The sequence below is a fragment of the Narcine bancroftii genome, chromosome 1 (genome assembly GCF_036971445.1).
Source record: "Narcine bancroftii isolate sNarBan1 chromosome 1, sNarBan1.hap1, whole genome shotgun sequence".
In the NCBI taxonomy this organism is placed as follows: domain Eukaryota; kingdom Metazoa; phylum Chordata; class Chondrichthyes; order Torpediniformes; family Narcinidae; genus Narcine; species Narcine bancroftii.
Window position 1 is genome coordinate 466,056,472 of NC_091469.1, and position 23,543 is coordinate 466,080,014.

General features: G+C 41.8%; 1 protein-coding gene across 1 annotated transcript in view; it reads left to right on the top strand.

Annotated features, from left to right (window-relative positions):
* The window catches only part of adarb2 (adenosine deaminase RNA specific B2 (inactive)), an 837,813-nt gene that overhangs the window by 787,288 nt on the left and 26,982 nt on the right, over window positions 1-23,543 (top strand). The window contains 1 exon segment of the mRNA XM_069914681.1: window positions 15,040-15,218. Coding sequence (XP_069770782.1) covers window positions 15,040-15,218 — 179 coding nt within the window.

A 23,543-nucleotide genomic window follows, 5' to 3' on the forward strand; every position in this document is an offset into this window, starting at 1 on the left:
CAATTACACCCATGTGATCAGTTAACCCTGTAACCCCATCCATTTTTGGAACACCCAGAGAAAATTCAAGCAGGTCAGGGAAAGAATGTGCAAACTCCTCACAGACAGCAGCGGATTCAAACCCAGGTTGCTGGCACTGTAATAGCATTGCACTAACCACAGTTTGGTTTCTGTGTGCAGTTCTGGTCGCCTAACTATAGGAAGGATATAAACAGAGTGGAGAGAGTGCAGAGAAGGTTTACCAGAATGTTACCTGGGTTTAAGCATCTAGAGTATAGAGTATAGGGAGAGATTGGACAGATTAGGTCTTTATTCTTTGGAGCGTAGAAGGTTGAGAGGGGATTTGATAGAAGTATTTAAGATTATGAAAGGGATAGACAGAGTGGATGTGGATAGACTATTTCCGTTAAGAGGAGGAAAGATTAAAACAAGAGGACATGAGTTAAGAATTAAGGGGCAGAGGTTTAGAGGTAACATGAGGGGGAACTTCTTTACGCAGAGAGTGGTAGACGTGTGGAATGAGCTTCCGGGAGAAATAGTGGCAGCGGAGTCAATTGTATTATTTAAGTAAAGGTTGGACAGGTATATGGATGAGAAGAAGATGGAGGGTTATGGGCATTGTGCAGGGAGGTGGAACTAGAGAGGGGTGATTGGTTCGGTGCGGACTAGAAGGGCCTAATGGCCTGTTTCCGTGCTGTAAATTGTTATATGTTATGTTACATGTTACATCGGCACAGACTGGATAACATTGAGTGAAGCTGCAGAATCCAACACTGACTGTAAGGAGTTTGTACGTTCTCCCCGTGTCTGCATGAGTTTGGATCGAGTGCTCTGGCCTCCTCCCACTGTTCAAAACATACCAGGGGTTGTAGGTCAATTGGGTTTAATTGGGCAACACAGGCTCATGGGCTGAAAGAGAATGCTACCGAGCTGTAATTTTGTTTTAAAATAAATCATCAGGGAACTGGGTCATAAGCCAGGACTCTTGAACTAAAGCCAATGCATTTATTTTTATCTGCAAAAATGCACACTGCTTCATGATTTAATTTACCTGAGCTGTGAGCTGGAAGAGTAGTTTTGTTCCAAGATAAACACTTCAGTTTTTGCACCCTTGATTCACAGAACTTCATCTTCCAGTGCAGGAGCTGCAGTTTTCAAACTCAAGCAATTAAATTAACATGGAAATTGAAAAAATACAGTGAGCGTAGTGGGGATCGAATCCAACGTTGTCTGTAGGGAGGTTGTACGTTCTCCTTGTGTTTGAGTGGGTTTCCTCCAAGTGCTCTGGGGGGGAGAGGGGTGTAGGTCAAATGGGTGTGATTGGGCGGCACGGGCTCATGAGCCAAAATGACCTATATGACTAAATTTATATTTATAAAAATATCTGGTCCACTAACATTAATCAGAAAAGAATATCTACCACCCTACCTGACCAAGATGTGACTCCAGCCTTTTAATCCAGTTATTCTCAACCTTTTTCTTTCCACTCACATACTACTTTAAGCATTCCCTATGCCATCAGTGTTCTGTGATTAGTAAGAGATTGCTTAAGGTGGTCTGTGAGTGGAAAGGGAAGGTTGAAAACCACTGCTCTGGACCCAATTGTTACTGAAATATTTTGGTTGAGAAAAATAGTCATTGGCCCATTTCCTTTGGAGTTATAAAACAGTGCACATAATGAGTCAATTAGGTACAATTAAAACAGTGGTTTTCAAACTTTTTCTTTCCACCCACATACCACCTTAAGCAATCCCTTACTAATCACAGAGAACCCATGGCATAGGGATTACTTAAAGTGGTATCTAAGTGGAAAGAAAAAGGTTGAGAATTACTGTTTTAACTCCTGCCTCAGTTCTGCCCCTCACTGAACCACACTCAATCCTAACCTCAAGTTCTTTCTGTGTGGAGTTTTCACATCCTCACATGGGTTTCCTTGATTTTCCCCTCACATCCCAAAGTCATTCTGGCAGGTTAATTGACATTGATCCAGTCCTATTTTGTGTGGATAATTAGCCTAAACCATTGGTTTTCAAACTGCCCCCAAACTCACTTTCGACCTTAAGCAATCTCTATGCTATAAGTGTTCTATGATTGGTAAGGGATTGATTAAGGTGGTATGTGAGTGGGAAGGGAAGGTTGAGAATCACTGCTCTAGACCCAATTGTTAATTAAATATTTTGCTTGAGAAAAATTGTCATTGGCCCATTTTCTTTGGAGTTATGAAACCGTGCACATAACGAGTCAATTAGGTACGATTAAAACAGTGGTTTTTAAACTGTTTCTCTCCATTCACATACACCTTGAACAATCCCTTACTAATCACAGAGCACATGGTATAGGGATTGTTTAAGGAAGAATGTGAGTTTAGGGGGGGCAGTTTGAAAATCACTGACCTAAACGAACAAGCAAAAACATCTAGAATAAGTCATAGGAATAAGGAAAAGAGAAATAGACTAATACAATTGCTCTAATAGCAATAATGGGTGAATGAACTTTGCATTTTACTTCAGTAAATAGAGGGCAGTTCATCACAAACCTTGCACCTGTTTTGAGGAACCATTCAATTCACCTCTCCGCCCTTGATCCATGCTAAAATTAACATAAAACCAAGTTCTTGTTTCATGCCTTTACTTTGTAACCCAGGAACTCCATTGCTGAACAACATATATTTTCTATTATCTTTAAAATGTCAGTCATTAATTTCTTAATTTAAGTTTAATTCGCATTTTAGAGATAATTGTTTACTTGGACTGACATCAAGTTAATGAATCATTGTTACTTGATGAGGACAAACTATTTAGCAATATTAAGCATCATGGCTTTCTAATGTTGCATTGAAACAATGAGAAAAAAACCATTGCGGCAATAGTCACTGTGTACAATAACTTTTAATAAATTGAGGTTCCATTTTAATATGATTTCTGGGCAGGGTATACAAACAACGAATGTTGTCAAAGCCCCTTGGAATATTTAACTTAGCCAACATTTGCCATTGGATTCCCCAGTGTCTGTGGCAAGTTGTATCCTCCTGTTCCGGGAATGTCTGCGCACAAGTGACCTGATATCTTCTTATGACAAGGCATCATCAAGTTAATGCCACCTCAAGAGCAATTCCATCGGTTCTCTTTCCCCACTTGTTTCGCCATAACCTAATGTCTCTCTCTCTCACGCTCAGGAGAAAAAGATTGCCCCATCAACAAGATCAAATACACCGTTGCTACATCTCCCGTGACTGGCCGGAGAAAGTGATGTGAGAATGGGAGGGGTTAGTGGTGACAGAAGGGTGAATCAGGGTCCCCAATGAATGGGGATGGAAAGATGTCCTTGATGGTGTAATCGCATTGGAATTAGCAGGAGACCATTGAATTTGAAGCTGGTGGGGTGGTAGATGATAAAGAGAAAAACCTGATCTTTCATCTGTTTGGGAGGAGATACAGTGAGAGCAAAAATGTGGCAAATTAAGCAGGTATGGTTACCAGTCCTGACTACTTCAGATAGGAGAAGTTCAGAGAAAATCAAAAAGGCTGGGAAGCACTGGTGTGAAAGGCATCAGCATCAGAACAAATGCAGTGCAGAAGGAGAGACCTAGGGAATGAAATAGATTCCCTACAGATGAATCACCAAAATGCTGGAGGAACTCAGCTGGTCTTTTCAGCATCTATAGGAGACAAAGATATATTGCTAACGTTTTGGGCCTGAGCCCTTCTTCAAGGAAAATTCAGAAAAGGTAGAAGCAGGAGATATCAGAAAGTCTCAGAATTCTAACAACAGGCCAACAAAAGGTGTTAACTGGATGTGATAAGGGATTATGTAGAACTTATCATGGTAGTATAGGATGACTGTGATTGGCTGAGAGTGTAGCCACACCTACTGGCAGGTCTGAAAGGATTGCTCCTAGCCAGACCAGGTCATTCTGGACTGGTTGACCTACTTGTGATGTGCTCCAGTCTTTTAGTTAATAAAAGCCTTGGTTTGGATCAACAAGTCTTTGGTTCTTTTGACGCGCATTACAAGCGGAAATTGCCGACAAAGGTGATGAATCTATTGAGTGAACCAGAAAAAGAGGCAAATAGGGACCTGAGTTAAGCTGAAGCAAAGAAATTCTCCTTGGACATCACAAAAGGACATCAATAACTTAGACCCATGGGAATTTCCACATGAGTTGAAGCAAAAGTTGTTCTTTTTGTCACTGGCTTACTTACTTGAAACATGAGGCCAGAAAGTTAGTATGGCACATTGCTCTCCAACCTACACCCACATTTCCCACTGCAGACAGCAGAGCAACCCGATGGGGAGTGAACTCAGATGGAGTAGTCTAGATGATGTCCCTGGATGAATCCTTTGTTCATGCACAGACCAGCTGGCGAAAGTCTTCACAAACATCTTCAACCTTCCTCAAGTACCTTCCTGCTTCTAGAAGCTCATTATCATCCCGGTGCAGAAAAGAAGAACCCAACAACTGGCCTAAATGACCACCAACCAGTGGCTCTGAAGTGCTTTAAGAGGTTGGTCATGGCTCACATTAAATCCAAGCTACCAGCAACCTCTTTGCTTTCCCATTCACCCTTCATAACTGATCTATCTCCCTGGCCCTCCACGTAGCCCTGGAACACCTGGGCAATGCCAACATCAGACAACTATAGCTTGACCTTCAATGCAATAGTGCCAAATAAACTCAAACCAAAACCCTAGGACCTTGCCCTCAGCATCCCCTCTTTAATTGGCTCCACGATTTCCGTACCTCAGGCCACAATCAGTGAGGTTTGGTGACAGCACCTCCTCCATGATCATCCTCAGCACCCAGGGTCCCACAAGGTTGCACAGATCGCTACCATACTCCCTGCACAGCCACAACGAGGCAAAGCAATACTCCAATTCCATCCATAAATTCATGGATTACAGTACTGTTCCAGGCAGGATCTCAGACAATGATGCATCAGAATATGGAAGGGAGACAGAGAGACCTGTGGCTTGGTGCAAGGACAACATCAATATCAGCAATACCAAGCAGCTGGTTTAGACATCTGGAACAAGGGTGGAACTCACTTCCATGTCTGCATCCATGGTGCTGAGGAACAGATAATAGACAGATTTAAGTTCCTAGGAGTAAACATCTCCAGAGACCTGCCATGGTCCACCCATCAATGCAATGCGACCACATCTGTTCTTCTCCAAAAGCCTGAGAAAATTTGGCATGTCGCCAACATCCTTTAACTACTTCCATGGATGCGCCATTGAATATATCCTGTCAGTGTGCATCAATGCACCACCCAAGACTGTAAGACAATTGCAGGAGGTGAAGAACGCAGCTGAGACCATCACGTAAGTCCCCCATCCCCCTTTGTCTCGGAAAAGCATCCAACATATTAAAAGATTCATCTCCACCCTCCACCCTCCCATCAGGAAGAAGATTCACGAGTGTGAGGTCACCTCCAGATTCAAGGACGATTTGTTTCCAGGCATTACCAGCCTTCTGAATAAACCTCACTCTAGTAAAATAATTCTGCCTTTCCTCTGTACTAACTGATATCTCTCTGTAACTCTGATCATCTGTACTATGTTTTACCTGCGGTATTATGCCTGGAATATCTCGCTGAACTGCTCGCAAAACAAACTTTCTTACTGTACATGTGACAATAGACTTGAACTGGAATTTGAACATACTCTAAAATTCAAAGTGGAAGAGCAAGAGCACATTAAAAGTGCGTGGTGTTACATTGAAAGAATCAGTTCATGCATAATAAGAGCAGAATGAGATCCTGAGACTCTGCTGGCTGCAGGGAAGAAACTGTCTTTGAAGCAGCTAGTGTGGGATTTCACACTCTTCTGGGGGTGGGGGGGGGGGGGGTGTAGAATGCGGCCAGGGTGGGATGGATCCTTCAGTATGTTGACTGCCTTTCTGAGGTGGTGGGACGTGTGGATGGAGCAAGGGAGGAGGGAGATAAGTGTGATGATCTGAGTTCTTACAATCTTAGCAGTTTCCAGGCTATTAAAAACTGAACTCTTATTTTTAAATTGTAATCTGATTTGATTTACATTATCCATACTATTATTCTGTGATATCTTTTAAAGCTTGTTATCCTACTTAACTAACAACTTCTCTCAATAAGTATATCATCCAATTTCCTCATTTACTTGGTCTGAAGCCACATTCTTTGGCTTGGCTTCGCGGACGAAGATTTATGGAGGGGGTAAAAAGTCCACGTCAGCTGCAGGCTCGTTTGTGGCTGACAAGTCCGATGCGGGACAGGCAGACACGATTGCAGCGGTTGCAGGGGAAAATTGGTTGGTTGGGGTTGGGTGTTGGGTTTTTCCTCCTTTGCCTTTTGTCAGTGAGGTGGGCTCTGCGGTCTTCTTCAAAGGAGGTTGCTGCCCGCCAAACTGTGAGGCGCCAAGATGCACGGTTTGAGGCGTTATCAGCCCACTGGCAGTGGTCAATGTGGCAGGCACCAAGAGATTTCTTTAGGCAGTCCTTGTACCTTTTCTTTGGTGCACCTCTGTCACGGTGGCCAGTGGAGAGCTTGCCATATAACACGATCTTGGGAAGGCGATGGTCCTCCATTCTGGAGACGTGACCCATCCAGCGCAGCTGGATCTTCAGCAGCGTGGACTCGATGCTGTCGACCTCTGCCATCTCGAGTACTTCGACATTAGGGATGTAAGCGCTCCAATGGATGTTGAGGATGGAGCGGAGACAACGCTGGTGGAAGCGTTCTAGGAGCCGTAGGTGGTACCGGTAGAGAACCCATGATTCGGAGCCGAACAGGAGTGTGGGTATGACAACGGCTCTGTATACGCTTATCTTTGTGAGGTTTTTCAGTTGGTTGTTTTTCCAGACTCTTTTGTGTAGTCTTCCAAAGGCGCTATTTGCCTTGGCGAGTCTGTTGTCTATCTCATTGTCGATCCTTGCATCTGATGAAATGGTGCAGCCGAGATAGGTAAACTGGTTGACCGTTTTGCCACATTAATCACTGACAATTACACATTCCACAGTCTGGAAACATTAAGTTCCATCACTTTCCAATGTTGCGCTGAAACAATAGAAGGAAAACCATAATCGAATCTTGTACTTCTGTACAATGTTTATCCTGGTATTAAGAAGTGCATTGGTCATTTCTGTTTCTTCATTTGCTAGATTCTTGAATAATTTCTGAAAATTGAAGGTAAAATTTGGAACATTTAACATTTAGAGAACACTGAGATTAGAAAAATAAAAGTTAAACACAAAAGTCTAGATTCACCATGGTCAAAAACACAGTGCTGGAAAAGCTCAGCGGGTCAAACAGTGCAGCAAAGATAAAGATACATAACCAACATTTCAGCCTTGAGCCCTTCATTGACATATAAAACAAAACAGGTTAACAAGTAACTCATAAACTAAATTCTTTTTTTTTCTGTATCTTTTTCTGTTTATCTTTCCTGAGTTTTGCTTCCATCAGATGACCAGACTGAGAGGACTAACTACCTTTATGGAGGAGTTGACTTGATGTTAGTAAGAGCCAGGTTAGTGACTGAAGCTTAGAGTTATGTTTATTTAGCTTAGTCATAGAGGATTATTAGAAACTCGTCAAAATCAGTATCAAACAAGTTATTTATTGATGGTGGGAAGATATTTCCCTGGTTTTTTTTGCTTTTGATGCTAATAGCCAATAGTACAAATGATAAAATTTGACAGCTTATTTTCATCCCACAATGTGATATTGGGGTGGGGGGGGGGGGGGGGCCATGGCGTAGGCGAGGGACATGGGAAATCATCTCTCCCAACAGCTTAAAGAAAAGCCCATTTTTACAATAACTTTCTAAAGTAGAAAAGCTTTCTAAAAGTCTATGAGAAGAAATAAGGAATAAATATGAAGACTCAAGCAACAAAGAAACCGATTTTAAAACAGTCGGTAAGTCTGGAAGAATTGAGGCCTACCTCAGAGTTGGAGCCTGGAGACCTAGGTGGAGCTACTCCCCGTCCCCACCGACAACAAGTGGCCATTCCGAAAGTGCCACGGAGCTCTGGGCAAGATGGCGCCAACGTCAAGAGACGTTCATCCACAGAGTCTAGAGAGGTGGTGAGCACACACACCTCTATCCTGAGTATTTTTCTCCCTGCGGGCGGGGGGGGGAGGGCCTGGCACTCGCCAACCCAATGACCCAAGGTCGGCAGGGGACTAGCCTAGGACCCGGGGGGGGAGAGGAAGAACTGGTGAAAGCTGAAGACCTGGGGGTTGGAGCTATAGAAGCTAAAAGCCTTGAAGAAGAATTGGAGTTTAGTGAGGAGGAGGAGGAGGAGGAAGTTGAAGAAGAAATATCTCCAGCTTATGGTAGGCCTACAGCTAAATATAAAGATTATTTTGCACAACAATTCCAGGTTTTAGTTGATAATAATCTGGTAAAATAACAACTAGAACAAAGATGGCTAAAAAAATTGATATTTTTGATTAAGGAAGTGAATTTGGAGGAAATTAAATCTGAAAGAGAGAGAGTATTCGTATTATTCAGCTCAATATGATACTTATTCTAGAATTGATTTTTTTATCAGCTCAGTTACAAGGTAATGTGGTATTGGTTTAATAAGCCTAGAATTTTGTCGGATCATTCACTTGTTTTATTTACATATACAAAAATGGAAAAAATGAATTCTACATTTTGTTGGAGGTTTAATCCTTTATTATTAAAAAATTCTGAATTTTGTAATTTTTGTTACTGAACAAATACAACAGTTTTTAGACATAAATAGTCAGACAGTGGACAGTAAATTTGTATTATGGGATGCATTGAAAGTGTATTGGAGAGGTCATATTATTAGTTTTTCATCTAAACTTAAAAAGCAATACTTAGCTGAAGTAAATACATTAGAGAAAGAAAGAAATATTTTGGAAAAGGAATTTCAAAGAAATCCATTTGAAAAGGGGTAAAAAGCACAATTGACCTAAGAAATTGAAATATAATACATTACAAACTTATAGATTTGAGCATTTATTGCAAAGATCTAGACAGATATTTTGAATTAGAGGAAAGGGCATATAAAGTCTTAGCACGGCAATTAAAATCTGAACAAGCATCTAGGACAATAAATGCTGTTAGAAAAAAATTTGAGGATCTCTTAAGATATTAATGAGGAGTTTACAGAATTCTATAAGAAATTATATACTTCAGAAGATGAGCAGAATCAAGATAAAATTGATAGATTTTTAAGTAAATTGCAATTACTTTTTTTAAATGATTGGATGAAGAGGAATTGGAGAAGCCAATAGATATTAAGGAAGTATCTTTAGCTCTTAAATCAATGCCCAATGGTAAGTCTCCAGGAGAGAATGGATTTACAATAGAATTTTATTAAAAATTTCAGGAGTTATTATTACCATTGTTTAGTGAAATATTAGAACAAGCTACAAAGATTTGTATAAGGGGTTTGGGAGGTGTAGAGGGGAGGAGATTTTTCTTCCTTCTTTTTCTATTATATAAACTATGTTTGTTTTGAAGTTATATTTTGTTTAATTGTTTGTATGATCATGGCTGTTAAACTTTAAATAAAGTGTTCAAAGAAAAAGGATGCGATATTGAGATGCGCAGGGCAGAATATTAATATTAACCATATGCATCAAGGTGCACAGATGAAGACTTTGGTTCACTCAATGCAGATGTGAATCCTCATAAATTGCAATTCATAAATTCTCCACCCTCCCCAAAAACACAATATATCTTAGATGAGAACATAGAAAAATAAAGATGGTGATAAAAGGCTGGGCAATTTGTTTGTCACACATCTAAGCGATAGAAACCAGTCCATGATGAACACTCTCACCCTGAATTCCGTGCTAGATGTCTTTTTTGTAATCTACCTCATACAAAACAAATCCACATCATGCCTGAAGGAATCTACTGAATCAGTCTATTTCACGTAAAATAGCAGCCTTCTCCGGATCTCTACCATTCTCTGGGAAAAATAGAAGGGAGAATCAATTGAAGGCTTGCGTTTGGAATCACACTTTTTATATTTGTTGATAAATAGGAAGGCTACAATGTACATCTCCAGAAAATGGCACTGTGGTTAAAGAGAATCTTAAGGGAATAGGAGCAGGAGAAGGTCACTCAGCTTCTCAACCCTACCTCACTATTCAACATGATCATGACTGATGGTCTTGGGTTTCATCTTCTCTTCTGTGCCCTCATTATGGGGCTTAGCCTTCAATTCTAAGTTGTCAGAAATATATTGACTTCCTCTTGAATTATCTCCAATGATCTAGGCTCCTCAAATCTCTGGGAGAGAGAATGCCAGAGAATCAAGTTCATATTCAAGTTCGTTATTGTCACATGTACCAAGATGCAGTGATAGACGTTGCTTGGTGAGCAGATCTCCTACATAGGTAATACACAGAACAAAATGCAGAGACACAGACAGAGATCAGTTGTTGCAGAGCAATGACAGCATAATTTTCCTATTTTGAGGTTCAAGCAAGAGTCCAATAATGGTGAGAAAGAAATTGTCTTTGAATCTGGTGGTACATGATCTCACACTTGCTGCAAAGGAGAGATGGTGAGGAGAATGTGGCCAGGGTGCAATAAGTTGAGCTACAGATAGAGTTGATGGAGGGGAGTATGTGTGATAGACTGAACTACATTTACTACAATTTCCTACGGTCTTGGGCAGAACAATTCCCATTCCACGCATTGATGCACAACAAGAGGGTGTCTCTAATGAGGTACCTGCACAGGTTATTAGGGGATGGTGGTAGCATACCAAATTTTCTCAAACTTCTGAGGGAGTAGAGGCACTGGTACACTTTCTTGGCCTTTGTCACCTTCTATAAAAAGATCTGATGTTCCTCTCTAAATGACTACCCACTAATTTTGTGAAGACATCCCTCATTCAAAACTCTCCCACTAGTGGAAACATCTTGAAATTCATTCTGTAATGCCTCCACAGAGTCTTTGGTCTTGTAATAAGATTGCTCCTCGTTCCTCTGCACTGAAGATCGATCTACTTTCTTTACCTGCTCATGATGGGAGAAACCACTCGTCCCAAGAATGAGCCTTGTTCATGTCTTTTGGATTGCCTCCAATATAAATTTCCTTTCTTAAATAAGGGAAACCAAACAGTGTGCAGTACTATAGGTGAGTTATCACCAGCATCCTTTATGGTTTTAACAATCCTTCCCTCTTTCCAAACTCCAACCAATTTACAAGAAAGGCCAATAATCACAGCACTGTAGCATAGCGTGAGTAGCAGAAGACTATTACAGGGTGAACCAGGTTTGAGTCCAGCACTGTCTGTAAGGAGTATGTACATTCTCCCCTTGTCTGCGTGGGTTTTCTCCAGGTTCTCTGGTTTCCTCCCACCTTATAAAAATATATGGAAATTGTCAGTTAATAAATAATTTTGAGGGGCATGGGCTCATGGGCTGGAAAGACCTGTTATCATCCTTTATGTCTAAATTTAAATTTAATAACTTAATATGCCTTTTTCTTTCCTAATAATTCTCTACATAGATCATAGAACAAAACAGCACAGTACAGGCCCTTTGGCCCTCAATGTTGTGTTGACATATATATTCCATCCTAACAAAAAAGCACTAAACCCCCACCCCATAACCCTCTATTTTTCTTTCATCCATATGCTTGTCTCTTAAATGCCTGCAATGTTTCAACTTCCACCACCATTCCCACCAAGGCATTCCAGGCACTCACAACTCTCTGTATAAAAAACCTACCCCTGAACTTCCCCCCCTTATCTTTGTACGTGTGTCCTCTGGTATTTGCTGACCCTGCCCTGCGAAACAGGTGCTAGCTGTCTACCCTATCAATGCCTCTCCTAACCTTATAGACCTCCATCAAGTCTCCTCTCATCCTTTTATGCTCCAAAGAGAAAAGTCCCAGCTCTGCTAACCTTGCCCCGTAAGACTTGTTTCCCAGACCAGGCAACATCCTGGTAAATTTCCTCTGCACCCTCTTCCACATCCTTCCTATAATGAAGTGATCAGAACTGAACACAATACTCCAAGGTATGGTCTTTCCAGAGAATTGCAGAGTTGCATCATAACTTCTCTACTCCTGATGCAACCCCACTGTTAATGAAGCCCAGCATCCCATCGGCCTTCTTAATGATCCTATAAACCTGTGTGGCAACTTTGAGGGATGTATGGATTTGAACCCCAAGGTCCTTCAGCCTGCTAATATTTTGCAATTCATGCACAAAAATACTTTGATTCCCCATTAAATTCACTCTTCCCTGGTCTCCCTCTATGTAGATAACAGTCTGACATTAAATTTCTCTCACCGAAATGCACAACCTCACACTTTCCCACACTAAACTTCATTTGCCACATTTTCACCCCTCACTCATCCCATCTGTATCCTGGGTCATAATCCAAAAATCCTCAACGTAGCATTCCCCACCCCCCCACCCCCACCTATTGGGATCTTTAAAAAAGTACTACTGAAATCCTTTTGCAGTTTGCTACCTCTGCAACGTCCAGGAACAATCCATTTCACACATTCAACAACCACACTTAAACACTGAAAATAATGTATTTTGTATATCTGCACTATTTCTGGTCTCTCCGACAAGAGACTCCAGAGGTAGCACTCACGTAAACAACTGGTTTTTTTTATTGCATTTTGTTACCAGAACTAATGGAAAACATATGTCCTGGGGGATAAAATATGATGAAAAATAAACAAAAAGGAGAAGAACACAGAAAGAGAGAATCCGAAAAATGAACATTTAGCCTTGATTGGAATTTTAAAAAAGTGAGATGCATCATTCCTTCAAATGACTGTATTCAGTTTAATCATGGATGATCATTCAAATGTAATCCCCTGCTTCAGAATTTTACCCATATATCTTGACTTCTCTAGTCCTCAGAACAATATCCAACACCTTCTTGAATATTTTAAAAGATTTCACTTCAACTACTTTTGTTCATACGAATTCCACAGCTGACCTACTCTCTTCTTATTCCCCCATTTCACTCTTAAATAACGTACGTTTTAACTTTCTCCCCAAATCCTCAGCAGGTGAAGTGGCACCTGTGGAGAGAGAAGGTGAAGGTCAATGCTTCATGTCAATCACATCTTATCAGAAGCAAGAAATGTCAGAGGTCAAGCAAGCTTTTAACCCACCCCACCCCCACCCCCCAATAACCAGATTTAGTCATGGTATAATTTTTATTTGGTTATTAGAAGGTGGTAACATTAAGTACCTCCTACAATATTCTCCTCTACCTCTGATCAATCAGGATCTGCCTGAAAGCATTTTTTGCCAACGAACATAATTCGATTCCCCCATGCCCAGTTTCCAGCAGCCAACTTCATCCCGGCATAATATTGCAGAGGTGATCGGGCCCCCTGAAGTCCCCACTGTGACTGATGCCTGATTCCCCTCAAATTCCATCCAAGCAATTCCTTTGACAGCCATCTGAGAATCATCCAGGTTATTTAACATAAAACAGTACAGCACAGGAACAATGTCTGCACTGAATATGATATCTATCCAGAAACCTCTTAAATATGGTAAAACCCCTGTTATCCAGAATTCAAAAAACAGGCAGGCTCAAGCAAACCAAAAAAAATCATGGAAAATAAATGTTAAAAATACTGAAGTTTAAAATTCACGTGCTTCGTCATTACTTCACCAATCAGGCAACACGCTATCTCGAGCAACCGGAAAATTCACTAACCCGGGATCTACCAATCTCCATAGGTGCCGGTTACCAGGGGTTTTACTCTACTACTCTTCTTTCTTTGGCTTGGCTTCGCGGACGAAGATTTATGGAGGGGGTAAAAAGTCCACGTCAGCTGCAGGCTCGTTTGTGGCTGACAAGTCCGATGCGGGACAGGCAGACACGATTGCAGCGGTTGCAGGGCAAAATTGGTTGGTTGGGGTTGGGTGTTGGGTTTTTCCTCCTTTGCCTTTTGTCAGTGAGGTGGGCTCTGCGGTCTTCTTCAAAGGAGGTTGCTGCCCGCTGTAAGGTAAAACATCATGAGATGGGAATGTGTAGGGAGTTACCCTGTACAAGGCTGTAACAAGAAGGGGAGGTGTCCTTGTACTCCTGTTAGGTAAAACATCATGAGATGGGAATGTACGGGGCAGTAACAAGATGTGAATGCATCCTTGTACTTACAAGATAAGAGAGACATTGATGGATTGAGAGGCAGGAAGCTAGCAGGGAAAGGATAGCAACAGTTTTAGTCATTGGACAAGTAATGATATGATGATGTTCTAAGCACATATCCAAGGGTATAAAAAATCACCATTTTGCTGATAACGGCAGAATGCATTCTCCGACTAACTTTGTTAGTCGCAAGTGTTACAATCCGGTAATAAAGAACAAAGAACCCTGATTTCGACTCAGCCTGGTGTTTGTCTCACTCATTCATGAACAAAGCAGACCTAACACCGCCAAACTGTGAGGCGCCAAGATGCACGGTTTGAGGCGTTATCAGCCCACTGGCGGTGGTCAATGTGGCAGGCACCAAGAGATTTCTTTAGGCAGTCCTTGTACCTTTTCTTTGGTGCACCTCTGTCACGGTGGCCAGTGGAGAGCTCACCATATAACACGATCTTGGGAAGGCGATGGTCCTCCATTCTGGAGACGTGACCCATCCAGCGCAGCTGGATCTTCAGCAGCGTGGACTCGATGCTGTCGACCTCTGCCATCTCGAGTACTTCGACGTTAGGGGTGTAAGAGCTCCAATGGATGTTGAGGATGGAGCGGAGACAACGCTGGTGGAAGCGTTCTAGGAGCCGTAGGTGGTGCCGGTAGAGGACCCATGAATCGGAGCCGAACAGGAGTGTGGGTATGACAACGGCTCTGTATACGCTTATCTTTGTGAGGTTTTTCAGTTGGTTGTTTTTCCAGACTCTACTACTAACCACTCTTTTATTCCACATATTCTTACACGCATCACGTGAATTCCCAACCCATCAATACTTTCCTCCTGTGTGACATTAAGGAAACCAAAGGCCTCAGCATTCCTGTTCCTATTCAGTTCATTGTTCTGGGCTTTCCTTGTTTTCTGATTCTATTTGTTTTGGTATTTCTGCAGGGGTCAGTAGCACTGGACTTCGTCAGCAGGGGAAATCTCCAAGCTTCAGTGTGAACTGGACGTTGGGTGACACCGACTTCGAGATTGTTAATGCTACAACAGGAAAAGGGGACCTGGGCTGTTCATCCAGGCTCTGCAAACGTGCACTTTATACCCAGTGGACAAAGCTTTATGGCAAGGTAAATGTCATGCGATCTGGTGATGTTAGTTGTTGCAATCCCATTTACATTTACACTGTATTAAGCATTTTCCTGTCGCTCAACGTATTATACATGAATCAATACTGGCCAAGACTACATCACAAGCACAGTATCGAAAGGGGTCCCATATCATCTGCTAAGTGGATATTGACAGCGTACAGGCTATATTTCTCGCATTTCCTTCATTCAGAACCATCCCCCATTGAGCAAACTGCAAACAGTGATTCATTCTCTGTCTTGGATAAATTTTGCAGGACTGCTTCCAAACCTCTCCAGGGCTCTTCTTAAAGCCAATGTTTACAATCACTTGGGATATCCCTTCTTCTCCTTCTGCTCCGTCATCCTGGCCACACTGGGACTGCTGCTCCAGAGGTTTGCACCATCATTTTTGTGTTAAAAGCAACTCTGCTGCAGTTCCATTGGGGAAACCCAGCAGATTTTATGGATAATTGGTTATTATTTTTATTAAAACTCAAACAGACTTATATTTCACTTTTTTAACATTACACAATGGTATAACAGATTTACAATAAATTTTAAATTTAGACATACAGCATGGTAACAGGCCCTTCTGGCCCATGAGCCCAAGCCACCCAATTGACCTAAAATCCCATACATTTTGAAGGCTGGAGGAAACTGGATCACCCAGAGGAAACCCACATAGACAAAGGGAGAACGTACGAACTCCTTACAGACAGCACTGGATTCGTATCCGGGTTGTTCTGACAGCTACGCGAACCATGCTGCCCTTTAAGGATTAGTAAATTGGCAGATAACAAAACAATTGATGGAATTATCAATAACAATGGAGGTTGTTCAAAGGAACACCAGGACATAGAGCAGCTGAAAAGTTGGAGGCAATGGCGTGGTACGAACTCAGAGAACCCCAAAACCCAGCAGCAATATATATTCACCAAGACAAATGGTTACTTAAACAAACATTGCTTTTAATTATCTTTAAACATGAAAATAGAATCAAGCTTTAACTTATCTCTATTGACTTAGTTAACCTAATTTAACCCCCTTCTAATTCTAAGCACATGTGTGTGTAATGTGTGTGTAAGTTCAGAAAAGTTCTTTGGTTCACAGTCCATCTCACTTCTCATTCCTCCAAGTTCACTGGTTGCAAGTAATTCTTATACTGTGCACAGAATTTAACATGTATAAAGTTCACCAGGCTTTGGTGCTCAAAAGGTAAATGATTACCACTCAGGAAGGTTCTTGTCAGTTTTCAGAGAGAGATTTGTTGTTCTTTTTTAATCAAGCACTTCAGTGTCTTGCTGACAAAACTTGCTCCCTTTAGGGTTCTCCAGATGATAACCTCTTTCTTTCAGGTCATCACAGAGTTCCTTTATGTTTCACTTATTTCAAGTGAAACATTAGACAGCCAGTCCTCTCCTCTTGCTTGAACCACATGGTCGACTTATCACTGGGCTTTCCATAAGCTTGCCAGCTTGACCTGTTCCTGACCCAGCTGCTGTCTGTTGGCTGTAGCACTGTCGAAGAGATATCTCTCTCTCTCTCTCTCTTTCTCACTCTTTCTCTGACTCTGAGAGAAAGCCTGTTTGAATCTCTCTGCTTGAAAACCACATGACCCTCTCAAAACAGCAAGTTCTTTTCCAGACAGCAATGGCTCCAACATGATCTTTCATCTGTTGCCTTTTGTAAACAACAATCCACTTGTGAAGTCTCTTGAGCACTATTCAAAAGCTCTTGCAAAGGCTCTGGAGCTGATATGTCTACCATGGGGCAGAGCTCCAGTATTTTAAATAAGACCTGTTTTAAGTGTTTGTATGTGACCTACTCTAGCAAACTTTCCAAATTTATCTCCCAAAAACATATATATCTATATATATAGATATATATATATCTATATATATACATATATATAGATATATATCTATATATCTATATATATAGATATATATCTGTCACAGGTGGCAGAAGGAATTTATTCCAGGCATGTGTGAGGAAGTTCATTCTGGAAAGTAAAATTCTGCTACAAAACAAGGCAAGGTCCTTAGGAGCATTGATGTTGAAAATAGAAGTGGTAACACACCCAAGTCCATCACCCGATACCAACCACTCATCCATCAAGGACACCTACATTGAGGTGTTGCCTCAAGAAGGGACACATTATCAACCTGGCCATTCTTCCATCATGCTACTACTTTCAGGCAGAAGGTACAGAGCCTGAAGTCCAGCACCTCTAGAACAAAAGCAACTTCTTTCTAACGGCTAACAGGACCTTGTATCCTCCCGCATCGCCCGAACCGCACCTCTAGTACAAGATTGCCAATAATCTATCTGCACCACTGAGAGAACACAATGTTTGTACTATCAGCTAACCTGCTGTGAATGTTCATTCAGGTGCCTGCCTGATTTTCACGCATTCCAGGACCAAAGGCTCAGGCCTGAAATGTTGGTTACCCTCTACTTCCGATAGTTGCTGCGTGATGCGCTGTGTTTCTTCAGCATTTGTGTATTGCACTGTGAATATTTTATTTTATCTTCCATTTATATTATCTTTGTTTCTCTTTATGACATCTTTATGATACCTAATTTGTGTTTGTGTGTTTTTGGTGAAGAGGAAGCTGCCACAAGTAAGACTTTTCTTGCATCTGCACATTGTACTTCCATAGGTGACAATTACCTCTCATCTATTCATTTATTTATATACAGAAAGACCTTGGAATGCAAGTCCACACCACTTTGAAAGTGGCGATTCTTGTCGATAGAGTAGTGAAAAAGAAATGTGATATATGTGCCTTCACCAGCCATTGAGTATAAGAGTTGGGATGTCATGTTGCAGTTGTGTAAAACACTGGCTAGTCCAGCCATTCTCAACCTTCTTTTGGCTGTGGTCTCCCTCGGCCTATGCTCAATGTTTATGGGCCCCCTTCCCTGTGAAGCAGTAAAGTTTTGTTTTTTTTCCGTACTCCTCTCCAACCGACTACGTAAAAAGCATAAAAAATATTTGTTATGTGCGGTGAAAAGGAACCAAGGCTTTTAAATAAATGTGTTGTGCCCCCTGGGCTGGGTGGGGAGGTGGGGTGGGGTGGGGGAAACAGCAGGCCCCCATTGAGAATGGATAGGCTATGCCACATTATGGCATGGTGTACTGATCTGGTCGCCACACTGCAGGAAGGATGCAGCAACAATAGAGAGAGTGAGGAAGAGATTCATTGGGACTTTGCCTCGAATGGAGAGCTGTTGTTATAAGGAGAGGATGGATAGGCTGGGTTTATTCTGACTACACTGCAGTAGGATAAAGGATACCTTGTAGAGATAGGAGAGATAGAGTCTTTTTTTCCCAGGGCAGGGGAGTCCTGAACTAGAGCACAAATTTAAGTCGAAAGTGAAGAAACTTGAAAGAGATCTGAGAGGTAAGTTTTTCAAACAGAGGGTGGCAAGTATCTGGAACAAGCAGCCAGATGCAGTGGTGGAGGGAAATGCTATTACAATGTTCAAAAGGCATTGGGCCAAGTATTGAATAGAATTGTTTATTGTCACCTACTGAGATACAGTGAAAAAAACTCTCTATTGCATGTTATCCATTCAAGTCAACCAAGCCGTGAGCATAACAGGCAAATGCAAAATAAAGTAGTGCAAAAAAAATGCAGACTTTATTACTAAAGAGAAGAAAGAGCAGTTAAAAATGTGAATAGGAAAACTGCAGAGGGATACAAGGCTAATGCAGGCAAATGGTATTAGCATAAATAGGTGTAATGTTCAACATCGATGATTGGGCTTTAGGGTCTATTTCTAGGCTGTGTGTTTCCGATTTCCTGATTTAGGACGTACACAAGCACTCCAGATCTCAGTTCCAGCTGCAAACCTACCCATGATCCTGACTCTTGGGTTTCTGCACCACAAGCCTTGCCAATCTAGTGTTGTGAACTAGTGGTGTATCTCAGGGATTGGTGCTGGAGCCATTGTTGTTTGTCATCTATATCGATGGTCTGGATAATAATGTGGTAAATTGGATCAGCAAGTTTGCAGAGGGATCTGGGCCAGCTGGCAAAATGGACTGCAAAGTGACAGATGGAATTTATTGCAGACAAGTGTGAGCTTTTACATTTTGGATGGACAACTTAAAAAGGACATACAATGTAAATGGTAGGGCACCACGGAGTGTGGTAGAACAGAGGGATCTGAGAATAGAGATACATATAGTAATTCCCTGAAAGTGGTGTCGCAGGTAGATAGGGTAGTAAAGAGAGCTTTTGGCATATTGGCCTTCATAATCAAAGTATTGAATACAAGAGTTGGGAACGTTATGGTAAAGGTGTATAAGACATTGGTGAGGTCAAATTTGGAGTATTGTATGCAGTTTTGACTACCTAACTACAGGAAATATATCAATAAGATAGAAAGAATGCGAATAAGATTTACTAGGATGATGCCTGGACTTCAGGAACTGAGTTACAGGGAAAGGTTAGACAGGTTAGGATTTTATTCCCTGGAGCGTTGAAGAATAAGGGGAGATTTGATAGCCGTATTTAAAATTATAAGGGGGAATAGACAGAGTAAATGTAGATAGGCTTTATCTACTGAGGGTAGGGTATGACAACGGCTCTGTATACGCTTATCTTTGTGAGGTTTTTCAGTTGGTTGTTTTTCCAGACTCTTTTGTGTAGTTTTCCAAAGGCGCTATTTGCCTTGGCGAGTCTGTTGTCTATCTCATTGTCGATCCTTGCATCTGATGAAATGGTGCAGCCGAGATAGGTAAACACACTCCTGTTCGGCTCCGAATCATGGGTCCTCTACCGGCACCACCTACGGCTCCTAGAACGCTTCCACCAGCGTTGTCTCCGCTCCATCCTCAACATCCATTGGAGCGCTTACACCCCTAACGTCGAAGTACTCGAGATGGCAGAGGTCGACAGCATCGAGTCCACGCTGCTGAAGATCCAGCTGCGCTGGATGGGTCACGTCTCCAGAATGGAGGACCATCGCCTTCCCAAGATCGTGTTATATGGCGAGCTCTCCACTGGCCACCGTGACAGAGGTGCACCAAAGAAAAGGTACAAGGACTGCCTAAAGAAATCTCTTGGTGCTTGCCACATTAACCACCACCAGTGGGCTGATAACGCCTCAAACCGTGCATCTTGGCGCCTCACAGTTTGGCGGGCAGCAACCTCCTTTGAAGAAGACCGCAGAGCCCACCTCATTGACAAAAGGCAAAGGAGGAAAAACCCAACACCCAACCCCAACCAACCAATTTTCCCTTGCAACCGCTGCAATCGTGTCTGCCTGTCCCGCATCGGACTTGTCAGCCACAAACGAGCCTGCAGCTGACGTGGACTTTTTACCCCCTCCATAAATCTTCGTCCGCGAAGCCAAGCCAAAGAAAACTGAGGGTAGGGGAGATACCAACCAGAGGACATGGGTTAAGAGTGAAAGGGGAAATGTTTAGGGGAAATATGAGGGGAATTTCTCACAGAGAGTGGTGGGAGTGTGGAACGAGCTGCCAGGTGAATGTGTGCTCAATTTTAAAATTTAAGAATTTTGACATGGATGGGAGAGGAATGGAGGAATGGTTGTAGCTCAGTGAACTAGTAAAAGAAATGGTTCAGCACAGACTAGAAGGGCCAAAGGGGCTTGTTTCTGTGCTGAAATATTCTATGGTTTTCAAACTCCCCCTTGCACCCTGGACCACCAGTTCTCATCTCTGACTAATGAAGGCCCCAGATGCCAAACTATCAGGATTTCCAAGCAATCAGATACCAGATTATCTGAATTTTATTGCATCAGGAATTACCATTCCCAGTCTCTGCTTCTCCATTCTTTAGAATGGCACAGATGGGTCCTTTCAGTTCCAAGAGGCAGGGAAGATGATAGCAAAGCTATTTTGCAGGTCAAAATGCAGGCAAACCAACACCAATAACAAAATAATTCAAGCGAAAAATTGCAAACTGCTAGAAAATGCAGGAAACAATCAACAGAACAGGTAGTATATTTTCGGAGGGGGAAAGACAAGAGTCATTGACCCAAAACGGTAGAAATGTTTCTCTTTTCAAAAACATTGCCCAACTAATTGAGTGTTTGCATTATCTTCTGTTTTGCACTAATTGCAAACACCCAGCTGACAGTGGGAAACACTGGTACATTGATGGTATTCTGCAGCAAGCTTGCGTCCATTGCATTTCCAATGTCATTTGGGCACCTGGGAGCTAATTAAGTACACTCCATGATGAAGGAAACCATGGTGGATGTTCATACTCATATTAGCGTCTTTGATTAAATTGGTTGGATTTCATTTAAGTTTGGAATAAGCTTGGCAGCGAAAAGCTCAAATTACTTGCACTAAGTGAGAGAGCAGATGTGTTGTTCAGAAGCCCAGTGTACAAATGTGTTTTTACCAAAACAGCTCTCTATTTGGCGTGAGACTTCACACCTATTGGCAATGTGATATAAGCCCAGAAAGTAGAATCCATGAACTCTATGACTCTAATATATTGGCAGCGTATTAGGACTTGGAGAACTTAAGAGTCTGAAATTCCTTGCAGAACTTACTATAATCCTGCAGTAATTCTGCTAGATCAATAAAATCAACATGAAAACAGCATTAATAGGAAAAGTTACACTTCATGATGTCCTGGAAGAAATTCAGCAAGTTACTCGCTGAAATTATCTCAGGATTGGAATTCCCACTGGATTTCATGGTTCCCTGTCATTTAAACCACTACCTCTGCTCTCTATTCAGTGATGTTACCAATTCAGTCAAAATGCAGGCATTCGTTGATTTCCATTTAAAATGACATGAGATCATTAGATGAAGCATTCATCCCATCACTTTCAGAGATAGGACTGTCTGCTCAGCAAGGGACTTTTCAAATTTCAATTCATCTCCTTGAAATCTGAACTTAAAACAGAGACACTCAGCAGGTCAGGCAACCCCAGGGAATGAGAAACAGAGTCAGTGACCCCCTCTCCCACATCCTGATTAAGGATCGTTGACCTTTCCTTCACGGACGTTGTTTGGACTCCTGAGCGTTAGCAGAATTTTCTGATTTTGTGTCAGATTTTTAGCATCTGCTATACTTTGCTCTGATGTTTTGCAATCAGTTTGTTTGTCTGTGTTTTGAGGAGACCTACAGCACCCCATAATCAACTGTTACCCAATGGCCTACCATTAACCCAATGACCGACATGCACTCCTATCACCTTCATTCAGCTCATCCTGATTTTTATCAGGACCTTGGTCAGGGCATAGAACGATATGTTCCTAATATGAGCAAATGGGATGAGTGTAGATGGGCAAAAAAAGGTAGACATGGAAGTGGTGGAATTTCTACATAATATGACTCTATGACATTGATCTTCGTTTCTCCCCCATGATCCTCAGCTTGCATCCATAATCTTTTTGCTGAAATTAGTGGGAAGATAAAGGATTTGGAAGTTTTTACAAACTTGCAGAAGCTAACAAAGAAAAATCAGAAAGAGGGAAAAGATGAAGTATGAAAATATTAGTGAGTAACATCAAAGAAGATACAAAAAGCTTCTTCAAGTAAATGAAGAGTGAAAGAATGGTGAGAGGAGATATAGAACATTAGAAAATGACACTGGAGAAATAATTATGCGAGACAAGGAGATGACATAGGAACTCAATAAGTATTTTACATCAGTCTTCACTCTGGAAGACATTAGAGCAGTGATCCAGATGTCCAAGTGTATCAGGGAAAGGAAGTGATTGCAGTTACTATCTCAAGGGAGATAAGTCTCCCAAACCAAATGGATTGCACCCTTGGGTCCTGAAAGAGGTAGTGGTTGAGGTTGTGGAGGCTTTGGAAATGATCTTTCAGGAATCAATAAATTCTGACATGGTCCAGGAGGACTGCAAATTGACAAATGTCACCCCACTATTCAAGAAGGGAGGGAGGCAGCAGAGAGAAAATTATAGGTCAGTTAGCCTGATGTTGGAATCAGTTATCAAGGATGAGATTATGGAGGCACATGGTAGAATAGGTTAAAGCCACCATGGCTTCCTTAAGGGAAAATCTTGCTGACAAGCCTATTGGAATTCTTTGAAGAAGTGACAAGCAGGCTAGATAAAGGAGATGCAGTGGATTTGTGTATTTAGACTTTCACAAGGCCTTTGACAAGGTACATGAAACTACTTAAGATAAAAGCCCAAGGTTTTACAGGAAACATATTAGCATAGGTAGAGCATTGGCTGATAGGCTGGAAGCAGAATGTTGGAATATTGGGATTGTTTTCTGGTTGGCCAGGTTTTTTTTTTAATTTAGGCAAACAACACAGTAATAGGCCCTTTCAGTCCATAATCCTGTGGTGCCCAAT